Here is a 12,389-nt window from a genome sequence, read left to right as displayed (position 1 = left end):
CTCCTCTGTCCGTGAAATTCTTCAGGCAAGAGTAGTGGAGTGGGTTACTATTTCTTTCTCCACGGGATTTTCCTGACCCAGGGGTTGAACTAGGGTCTCCTGCATTGACAAGTGAATTCTTTTCTGTCTGAGCTCCAAGGAATCCCATCTTACATATCACAAATGCTCTGTAACAATATCATAGTTAAATGTCCTGCTTTAGAGGTAATTAGGTTCATGCTACTTTAAGGGGTGGGTGATATATAAAAGCAAGAAACAGGTCTTTATTCTATTTCATACCAAATCTCTTCAAAGATAAATCATACTAAAGAGTTTAAGAAGGGAAACAAAACAGAAAAAAACAGAGTTTAGATTTGTTAAACTGGCATGTACCTTTGAATGAAAGCTACAGAAGTCATTGTTTTTCTTTTATTCACTATAACACCATTGAAGATTTTATTTTTATAATACCATTTTTTTAAATGAAATATTTTAGTTTTAATTTTTTTTTAGTAAAACTTTTGGTTTCAAATATTTCAGTGTTAGTCTGTGTCCCATCCCTAATCCTTGGTTCACCGACAATTCTGCCTAATGTTCGTGTGGCTTTAGGTTTTTAAGATGCTTATGGAAAAGTTCACCTGGCTAAATTTTAAATAGTTTTATACCTTGTTATGGGATCTTATGGAACCTTCAGATGATGCTGTATAGGCTAAAGAAGTGAAAATAACTCACAAATACATTAATTATCTAATTAAAGTCAACACTTCTGAATACATTGTGAGACTGAAGGACATCACTGTCTGTGTTGCTTGTTACACAGAATATAGAATCCAAGTCTTTTAGTACATTTGTTCCACTTCTAATTATTTGGTAGGGATATTTACTCAAGTTCTTTTTGGAGAAATTATCTTCTCCATTATTTTAGTCAAATTGACCCCGAAATTGCTAACTCAGGGAATTTTGAGATCAAGTTTTACATCCCTACCAAGTTTCCTGCCAGCCAACTCTAAAAATTCATGGGCACCTTCTGTTTGATTTCTTTACAGTAGCAATGTTGAACAACCTCTGCTTATAATATCTTTAATGCAAGATATGAATGATTTTGGAGATTGTTGCTGTTGCATTTCAACCATTTCAGTGAATTTCCGTCACAATAATCTCTAATTGAAGTATTAAAAATATTTATCATCATTGCTACATTTCTTAGTTATTTTTGAAGAAAATATTGTACTGAATTATACTAGATTTAGGATAGAAAAGCTTTCCTTATTGACACTCAATGTAGAAAAAAACACCAACTTTTTAAACTCAGTTTAATTAATAGTATTCCTTAATGTATAATATGTTTCTCATGTTTATTTGCACTTTACAAAAATATTGATCATTCACATGCTTTCTTTATGTAATGACTCTGAAAATTAGAAATGGCATCAATTAGTATTTAGTTTTCCGGAGAAGGTGATGGCACCCCACTCCAGTACTCTTGCCTGGAAAATCCCATGGATGGAGGAGCCTGGTGGGCTGCAGTCCATGGGGTTGCAAAGAGTTGGACACAACTGAGCGACTTCCCTTTCACTTTTCACTTTCATGCATTGGAGAAGGAAATGGCATCCCACTCCAGTGTTCTTGCCTGGAGAATCCCAGGGACGGGGGAGTCTGGTGGGCTGCCGTCTATGGGGTCGCACAGAGTCAGACACGACTGAAGTGACTTAGCAGTAGCGGCAGTATTTAGTTTTATAGATATGGTTTACCTAGAATGAAGGCTTCCCTGGTGGCTCAGATGGTAAAGAATCTGCATGCAATACAGGAGACCTGGATTCTCTTCCTGGGTTGGGAAGATCCCCTGGAAAAGAGAATGGCAACCCACTCCAGTGTTCCGGCCGGATGAGTCCATGGACAGAGAAGCCTGGAGGGATACAGTCGATGGGGTTGTAAATAGTCAGACACATCTGAGCAACTAACAATCCCTCACCACTTATCTAGAACACAGACAATTCCAAACAGAATTTTTATACATATCTGAGTAAATCAGTTCAACACTGCAGGCAAACTATATGTGTGTGTGTTAGTCAATCAGCAGTGTCCAACTCTTTGAGAACTGATGGACTGTAGCCCACCAGGCTCCTCTGTCCATAGGGTTTTCCAGTCAAGAATACTGGAGTGAGTTGCCATTCCCTTCTCCAAGGCATCTTCCTGACCCAGGGATTGAACCCAGGTCTCCTGCATTACAGGCAGGAGATTCTTTACCATCTGAGCAGTCACACTATATATATCATTAATTAAATGTTAACACACTATTGATGGATTAAATTCATTGTTGGTTCCAGTATCAGTGAGGAAAACTAAAATTGCTTCACTCAGTAATGTTTCCTGTAAAGTAGCTTTTTGATGCCATGAAGCCAAGACGTGATTTACTCATTCCACACATGTGTAGTACTTACTGTGTGTCAGGAGCTATTGAAAGTGCTTTACTTAAAACTCCAAACATCTGAATGGAAACAGAGACACAGTTGTAGAGAATAAAGATGGATACCAAGAGGATATATCTGTATCTATATATAATAGGTAATGAGAATCTACTGTATAGCACGGGATCTTTATTCTGTGCTCTCTGATGGCCTAAATGGGATGGAAATATAAGAAAGGGGATATAGGTATACATATAGTTGACTCACTTTATTGTATTGCAGAAACTAACACAACATTGTAGAGCAACTATATTACAATAAAATTTCTCAAAGTAAATAAAGTTAAAAAGAAAAAATGATGTATGCACTATTTTATACCCATTTTATGGTTGAAGAAGTCATGAGCACCTGAACAAGCTTGGCAAGGTCATACAACTAGTAAGTCAAATACCCTGGATTCCATCCCAAGCATGAAGTCCTTAAACTCTGCACATTTAACCATCATGCTATGGAACATCTGCTCAGAAAATGACACTTAATGAGGAAAAACATTTTTACACAGATTATAGGGCTACTTGCTGAAGTAAATTTAGATATGTGCCAACAACATTCACAGACAACAAAATCAGAGGAAACTCTGGAGATGCATTTGTACTACCTTATTACTGACAATAGTCAGTTAAATATGTTGTTCAGAACCCATCCAGGTGTCATGGAGACCTTTCTAGTAATGTACCTAATTGATTTTGAATGATTCTATGAAATAAAATATGTGAAAAAAAGAGTAGTTGGATGACTTTTTATGATGATTTTTTTTCCATCAAGGAAAGGAGAGGGGTTAAAACTATAAGTTGGAAATGAAAACTGATTCCCTAAATACTTCATTTATTGCAAAATTCCTACATGAGTACCACATTTTTAACATTTGCACTGACTGAATAATCGTCCCATCAAATGTAAGAATATTTCATTAATATTTACTGAGCGTATACACATTGTTATAGGGCACTTCCCACTATGATTCTGGAAAAATGTTAGATAAGGTTTTCGTTGTGGCATATTTGTGTACTTCATTAATTAATATGCATGTTGCAGAGGACAGTAATACGGATCTAAGCTTTGGATTCATAATTGAGTTCAGCAGCTGCCTCTGCTATGAAATACACAGATGTGTAAATCAAGACAGTGGGTGAAAAATGTTAAAGTAGTCCTAATTATTAGAATAATTTTGCATAATTGTTGCTTGGTTGTGCAATAGGATTATGTAAATGTCATTAAATTTATTGTTAAGGTTTATATTATGTTTCAGTGGCTCTTGTTTCCTTCCATTTCCAGACCGTTATGTCATAGTTGGCAGCCATCATCATACCGCTCACAGTTATAATAGACAAGAATGGGCCAGCAGCACTGCCATCATCACAGCTTTTGTCCGGGCCTTGATGTTAAGAGTTAAGAGAGGGTGGAGACCAGACCGTACTATTGTTTTCTGCTCATGGGGAGGAACAGCTTTTGGAAATATTGGTTCCTATGAATGGGGAGAGGTAAATGTACATTAATTATTGTGCCTTGCTCTCATAATTGCACTGTCATGCTGCCTCTCGCTTTCTCTTGCTCTCTGGACTAGAGTAGATAAAGTAAAACTGATGAAGCCGTTAACAGGAATGTGCATCTCAACCAGAGTGTTCTGTATGCTCACTTGCTGAGATCACCTCTAAGAATGCTAAGGAGTTAGATTTAGCCCACAGTGAATGGTGTGTGGTCTGCAGCTATCTTATTCTTGTTGCTACCAGACCTACAGACTCTAATATAACTGCACTGAGGTTTACCTGGTTATTATGTCAATCCTTAGACTGACAGGCACTGGATAAGAAGTGATCAAGTGATACATACCATTACCTTTTTTTTTAATAAATCTTCTAGCAATTTTCTGAAATTAGGAAACAATCTTATGTGTTAAATGTGTATTAACTTGGGATTATATCTTACCTAAACAGCATAGAGATTGGACTGAAAACAGCAGTTTCCTTTTTTTCTGCCTTGTTTTCTCCCTCCCATCCAAACCCCTATCTCCCTGCTCCTCTTTTCTACCTGCATCTCTACCTATCTACTTTCCTGCCTGCTTGCCTAGCTACCTTAGGTAGCCTTTGTTTTGGAGAAGGAAATGGCAACTCACTCCAGGATACTTGCCTGGAGAATCCCATGGACAGAGAGGCTTGGCAGGCTATAGTCCATAGGGTCACAAGTCGGACACAACTTAGCAACTAAACTACCACCCAGCCATTGTTCAAATGAAATCTTTTATGCAATGGATTACAGTTAGAATACAACTGGAATAAATTTTTAAATGCATCTGATATGTCTGTCTCGCAAATACACTATGTTTTTAATGCAATATGACAACTTTGGATTGATTCCACATTTACAGCAATAAACACATCATAAAATTCTTAGATTTTCTATTTACTTTTATGATTTCATAAAAAGAATTTTAACAGAAATAAGAATTTTAAAAAACCTACATAAGTTTAACTAGGAAAACTAAAAACAGTTCATATTCTAGTTTGTTTACTACGTCAGCTTTAGAGGGAAAAAATCCCAAATATATAATGAGAAATTCTCGTTTCATTTTTCATTTAATCACTCAAAAATGCACAAAATGTCTATTGGCTATCAAAAAGGTATACAAATGAAGCAAGCAAACCTCTTTTTTTAATTTGAGAGAAAGATGTTTCAAAACAAGAAAAATTTTACAGTTGTAAAGTTTATGAAGATTCATACACTGGAAATCAAAATACTTTTCTGTATTTAAATTAGTGTATGAGTTTTTTTTCCATTACTCAAGAAAATTAATTCAAATAAAGAAATTCCATTGCTGACAGAATCTTTTAAAGCTGACAAATTTTTAGGAAGATGGAAAATGTATTAGCTAAAGTAATCTCTCAAACTTCTATTCCAAATCCCTTACTTTAAGGATAAAAACAATTAAAAAAAACAATTTGGTGAGTACATATGTGATATGGGCTGATTTTAATAATTCAGAAATGTTTTATCACAAAGAAAACAATGTTTTAGTTTTCTTGTAGCAATAAGGCACATTTTAAGAAAGTATCTTTAAGATTCTCTCAAAAAGTTTATTCCAGTATTTTATACAGCCTTTTCCATAATTTTCAGTCAATTCATTTTCATTCTAACTTGGCACACATATTTCTAAGTTGTGTTCTCAAAGTAGGCTTATGCAACAATAGTAGTTTTAACTTAAATTCCTAAATATCACTAACTCCTCTGCACAGGGAAGTATATTGCAAATAGTCCTTGAATTTATTTGAGCATCATGCATGCTAACCATAAATTAATTCACTATTGTGACCTTTTATGTATGTGAGCAATTATATTTTCACCTTAAGTAAATATTTTTTATAGTTAATAAAATATTTTATTTATTGACTCTGTTGTACCTTTTGGTCATTTTATACTTTCTCAAACAACAGATACTAAAAATACAACTGTTATACTGTAAGAGTCCATAGGAAAAAAAATGTTTCTTGTAGAAAATGCTCTTCCTAGTCAAAAAGGTTAGAGACCTCTGTCTTAAAGTATTTATGTGTATATGCATATTTGACAACTAATTATGCTGCTAAGGCGCTTCAGTTGTGTCCGACTCTGTACGATTCCATAGACGGCAGCCCACCAGGCTCCCCTGTCCCTGGGCTTCTCCAGGCAAGAACGCTGGAGTGGGTTGCCATTTCCTTCTCCAATGCATGAAAGTGAAAAGTGAAAGTGAAGTTGCTCAGTTGTGTCCAACTCTTCACAACCCCATGGACTGCACCCTATCAGGCTCCTCAATCCATGGGATTTTCCAGGCAAGATTATACACCCAATCAATTTCTGGCTTTTTCCATGACTAGATGAGCAAAAATATATAATAAAGAAAATAGTGAATACTGTGTAATTTAATTATTACCTCATAAAATGTACTATTGTGAACTACTATATCTTAGATTATTTCAGTATAGTTCACGTAGTATTTTTGTAACAATCTAGTTGAGGAGGAATTTAGAAAACTATTAGTTTTCCTGTTCTGTCTACTCTTATCAAACCTACTTTTTGTGAAAATGGAAGACTTTTTTCTTTTAGATGAAACCAATTTGTGCACTAAATATATTCCCTAATGAAGATGAGTGAGGAAAGCACTTGTTGACAGGTCATTATGCCCTTTCTAATTTTGTTTTGCTCAGGATCCCCTTGAAATGCAGAGTTATAATTAAAAGGATTAGGCTATGCTGGTCAGATGGAATTTATAGTGATAGAGTTATTATTTGACTCAATATTGATTTTGATCCTTGAAGAGAATTATGACATTCTACTTAAATAGGTTCTTTAAAAAATGTACCATCTCTCCTGTGAAGAATCTTCATCTCAGGCTATTATGGCAATACTATAGATTTCGTAATCAAAGAAATCAGAGTTCAAATCTTCTGTACAATAGAACATGTGATCTTAGGCAAGAGTAATTTCTCCAAGGCTTGATTCCTCCTAAAAGTGTACTAATGTCTATGTTATGAGGTTCTCATGAGAATTAAATGGACTGACTTATAGACATTGTCAGTGTGGTAGTATGTTAATAGAAGCTTTTTTTTATATAGCTCTTGTGTAATAATGAACATTTTTAATAACAACATTATGTGTAAAGCAGAGTACTTAAGCTTAAAGTTCATCATTTATATTCAAAATATTTATTTTAAAATGAATTGTCTTCTCACCACTTTTACAGAGGTATAACTGAATTTTTAACATAAACTAAGAATAATATTTATGTGCTGGATATATAAGCCTTTACAGACTTTCATCTGATAATGTTGAAAGAAGAAAAAACTATTTTTAAAGCATGAAGTAATACAAGTTTTAGGGTATTCCTATAGAACTGACACCATGATAATTACTCATTAAATATTTGTGTAGGAAAAGGAAGAAAATAACAGAAGGGCTTCTTAGTGGTAACTTATCAATAGGATCAGTGGTCTTCAGCTTTTGGAATTTGTGTTTAGCAGAGAAGTGAAATAACTAATCTGCTGAATCATTTTATGCTAGTTTATGGGTGAAATGCATCAGATTTTATTTCAGGTGATCTGTGCAGGGCCACAGTTGTATTATGCCCTATTTTGTTCAGAATAAAGAGCCACTTTATGCAAAATGTAGCTCAACACTCCAAAGGAAAGGGCTGGTTTTATTAAGCACTGGTGATTTATCCATGTCTGTTCTCTAATTCAGAGTCTGTAAAATTAAATGCTGTCATAGAGCAAATATTCCAACCTGTATTCTGAAGTTGAATCTCATACTGTATAAACCATATAAGGATATTTTTCTCCTAAACTTTTACATTTTTGAGGGACATGAACATGCTTTAAAATATTGTATATTGTATGGATATACAATAAGGAGTATACTTATTTAAAATGCATTTTAAATATTGTATTTAAATATTTAAATACTACCCTTGCCACCATTATTTAAAATACACTTATGGCCCTTGACTACTCTATTAAATAGTAAGAGATTGCTTTAAATACAAAATATAAAGTATTATGCAAGGTAATGATTTTAAGTAGGACGTGTTTATTGTTCAACATGTAACTGATAAAGTGGAATCTGTCACTTTTATTTATCTTAAAGATATATATATATATATAGTGGTTTGTTTTTTTTTTTAATTTTAGGATTTCCGGAAGGTTCTGCAGAGAAATGTTGTGGCTTACATTAGTCTCCACAGTCCTGTAAGGGGTAACTCAACTCTCCACTCTGTTGCTTCACCATCTCTTCAGCAACTGGTAGCTGAGGTAAGATGAACCACTTTCATAAAATGATTTTGTAAAACTGCCTTTTTCTCCATAATCTGGCGTTTCTTAATCTTTTTATTTTTTTTAATATACATGAAACTATCCATAAGTGTTTTAAGGAATGATTTATTCCTGACTTTTTATTGTCATCTCTTCAACCAATGTGCTATGTTCTGAAATTCTTTCTTTACTACACTTTTATGGTTATAATTGTAGGTGTGAATTATACATCTATAGAGAATATGTGTAAAAATGGAAATTTATTTCTTAAAAATTGAATTTAGTGCTTAAGTTCCCAATTCTGCCAATGTTGGCATGTTGTGATAAAATTGGTTGCTTGGAGATTTCTTTTTCAGTTATGTTTTGAGTAAATGTGGGTCCTCTTCTATCTTTTCAAACATGGGGCAAGCCTCCTCATAGCAGGACCCATGTCTTTTTCCTAGAATATAATGAGAACTTGATTTAAGGTACTTGGAAAGTATTATTTGAAAAAAATTTATGGAAAAATAAAGCGTGTTTTTTCCTAAAATACCTTGAAAATAATTCATGCAGTTTGTGATAATGCCTTTCTATAGTTATCTATTTTTTTTTTAATGTAGTTACTTCTCATCTGTTTCAAATAAATTTTTGGAACATATTTCCTCTTTTATGGGTAGAGTTCACACTTTTGTTTCTGTACTCTTTCTATGACTTTCACCCAGATGACATGTGTTATGTCTAGAAATGAAAGCAATCATGCCACTACTCTAGGGTGGTTTCCTCCCAATTCCAAGGGCTAATGATATATATTAGAAAATGACCTTTTAGATGCTCACAGAGTTTGCAGTATCACAGACGCTGAATTAGAAAAAGAGAGCGAAAATGAACAGTGCTTTGAATTAGCCATAATTCTTGTTTGAAATGTAATGCAAACTAACATTTTATAACTTTCATAAAGTATTTTCTAGTTTAGTAGGTTTCATTGACATTTCTATATGTAGTATAATAATGACATTATGAAAGATGAAATAGATAAATCTGTATGTTTAAGATCAGCTAATCCTCAATGTGTGTGTCCTAAATCATATCCAGATCTGTAAGTGGTCCCTCCTGCTCTTTTACTGCTTTGAATTCTCTGACTTTCTTAAATGCCTGGGAAAAAAGGCACAAGAGGAGAATCAGTTGTAGATGTCTCTCTTAGGAAGTTAAGATATTCCTGAGTAAGTGGATTAACAGGAGGAAGGAATTATGAACTCAAATATCCAGTTAGTTTAAAAATGATGTCTTTTCCTTCTCTTGTATTACAGTTTTCCTATTTAAGAATCTTGAAAGATATGGAATCACTGATATTAATATACAAAAATAAATAAACTGTTAATGACTTTATAGTGCTTAGAGCTATCTACCTATACTAACTCTAAAAAAATGTCTGCAAATATAATACTATTTAAAATGTCTTTGTACATCTTATAATAGAAGGCTATAAAATAGTTTACAATCTAACCTAAAAGTCTGAGAATATGGCATGGTTTCCAATAATGACAGATGTACATCCTTATTTGTTGGTAGAGGAAACATTTTGTTCTATATTTGAAAATAATTATATTAATACTAACCTAAGAATGAACTGGAATCTGTAATGAAAGAAAATTTCGTTCATTTGAGATTGTGTGTGTCTGTGTGTGTGTTCTATAGAACAATTTGGAAGGGTAAGATTATCACAAGTTCAAACAAACCATGGCATAATTTAAAATAGTGGGGTTTACTTACCTATATATATTTATGTTATTAATATAGAACAAACATGATAATTCAAGGTATATTTGTATACAAAATTTTAATGTTACATTTTTCTTTAAGATATATAAGTGCCACTAGAAATATAAAAGTCAAGAGAACCAAAGGAAACAAAACTCAATAATGTGTATGATTTAGTTAATATAACACTAGTGGCATATAAAAGAAATATTTAAAATGTTCCTTTCAAAGGAAGAACTTAATTATAACATCAGGACATAATGTAACTTCACTTACAAAGACAAAAATATTTTATCAGTCTTTAGTATCTTTATATTTCATCAGTTTATTTAAATCCTTACTATATACAAATGTCATGTCCCATATGCTGCTGCTACTGCTGCTGCTAAGTCGCTTCAGTCGTGTCCGACTCTGTGTGACCCCATAGACGGCAACCCACTAGGCTCCTCTGTCCCTGGGATTCTCCAGGCAAGAATACTGGAGTGGGTTATCATTTCCTTCTCCAATGCATGTAAGTGAAAAGTGGAAGTGAAGTCACTCAGTCGTGTCTGACTCCCTGCGACCCCATGGAGTGCAGCCTACCAGGCTCCTCCGTCCATGGGATTTTCCAGGCAAGAGTACTGGAATGGGGTGGCATTGCCTTCTCCGCATGTCCCATATAATCCAGTATAACTGCACCTCCCCCGCCCCCTGCCCTACAATTAAGCAAACAGAACACATTCAGAATGATTCAACATGGAACAATATTTTCTATAAAGAAAGCATGCTGACTAAATTGAAGATGACAAAAGATTGTAGAGAATTAAGTACTCTTGTATGCTGCTGCTAAGTCGCTTCAGTCGTGTCCGACTCTGCGCGACCCCATGGACTGCAGCCAACGAGGCTCCTCCATCCATGGGATTCCCCAGGCAAGAGTACTGGAGTTGGTTGCCATTGCCTTCTCCTGTAACTGCATAGTGACACACCAATTCAACTTACTGCTATGGGGGAAAAACACCATTTAATGAGACATGAAGACTAAGTACAAACCCGACTAAGGGGACACACGCTGTGGACCACAGCACGGCCATGACCAGAGCAAGTGGGGGCACGGGGGAGGGGAGAGGGATGGTTAAACTACAGCCTCGGGGGTAAGGGGGGGTGGTGGTTCGGGATTGATGACGACTAAGCAGACAACAGGATGAGACAGGAAATCAAAACCAATGATGAAAGCTGACACACCGTCAGAGAACTCCAACAGCAAGGAAAACATACAGAACTGTTCTTTTACAAATATTCGGAAAGAAATCAAGCATGAAACCACAGAGAAATCCTCAAATAATTTTAAATATCAACTAATTAGCCAATGATGCAAATTATAAAAACAAAAAGTGTGTCAAAATACCACAAAATGGACTAGTTACTCTTGTATAGTAAGTACAAATTCTAGAAGACCTTGCTAAGTTCATGTGGTGGACATCAATCTGTTAGGTGGAATTTTAAAATAATTAATGTGCAGTACTGCATTTATTTAAAAACTAGACACAATATAGACTATTTTATTGAATTAGAACCTTGATGAATACCAAAAATATGAAAAGGTTTTCCTAAATCAAACACCTTAAACAGCTTAAACCTCATTAATATATGTGTTATTCCAATCAAGAAAGATGGAAGACTTCTCTATACGTGATCCCTCAGATGGTTTAGTAAGGATTTTTGTTTGTTTGTTTTTATTTAAGACTTATTAGGTAAAATGAGGTATAATTTACCCTTATAATATCTTCCTTGTGTGTACAGCTTGTCGGTTCTTGACAAATATATATATTTATTTAAGCACTGCCACCGTCAAGCTATGCAGTATTCCTATCACTCACAAAAGCCCCATCAAGTCACTTTGTATTCAGTCTCCTCCCTTCATCTCCAGTTCCTGGTAAACACTGATCTGATTTCTGCCCTTGTAATTTTATCTTTCAAAATACCATAAACATGGAATCATACAGTATGCAGCCATGTGTATGTGGTGTCTTTTCCATAGCATAATGATTTTCAAGATCTACCCATGTCGTTACATGTGCCAGTCATTCTACAACATCTTGCTAGACTACTAAGGAAACAGTGACTCATGACTAGGATGACTGCAGTATCTTTGGATTCTGGTTTGATATTCTAACTTTGGTTTAAGAAAATAAACTATTCCCCTGGGGTTAGCCCAATAAAGTTGAACTAAATCATCCTAAGTGAAAGGAATGATTCCATACTAAATGATGGAATCTTTCAAAGATTCAGAAATCTTTAATTAATCTTAATTCACTGCAGTGTTTAAAGGCTTTTCCTGGGATTATTGAAAATTTGATTTTAAAAAAAATTGCCCAAAGAATAGTGAAAAAGTTGATAGCTACCAAAGTTGGGTAATTGGAACATGAGAGTTCATTGTACTGTTCTGCTCCCT

General features: G+C 34.5%; 1 protein-coding gene across 1 annotated transcript in view; it reads left to right on the top strand.

Moving 5' to 3' along the window:
- Window positions 1-12,389, top strand: part of NAALADL2 (N-acetylated alpha-linked acidic dipeptidase like 2) — an 895,965-nt gene that overhangs the window by 420,665 nt on the left and 462,911 nt on the right. Inside the window, exons 9-10 of the mRNA XM_052645317.1 lie at window positions 3,723-3,928; window positions 8,102-8,221. Of these exons, the coding sequence (XP_052501277.1) occupies window positions 3,723-3,928; window positions 8,102-8,221 (326 nt within the window). The remainder of the gene's footprint in view (window positions 1-3,722; window positions 3,929-8,101; window positions 8,222-12,389) is intronic.

This window comes from Budorcas taxicolor, chromosome 1 (genome assembly GCF_023091745.1).
Source record: "Budorcas taxicolor isolate Tak-1 chromosome 1, Takin1.1, whole genome shotgun sequence".
Taxonomy (NCBI): Eukaryota; Metazoa; Chordata; class Mammalia; order Artiodactyla; family Bovidae; genus Budorcas; species Budorcas taxicolor.
The sequence above is the reverse complement of the archived record's forward strand: the minus strand, read 5'-3'. Positions and strand labels throughout refer to the sequence as shown.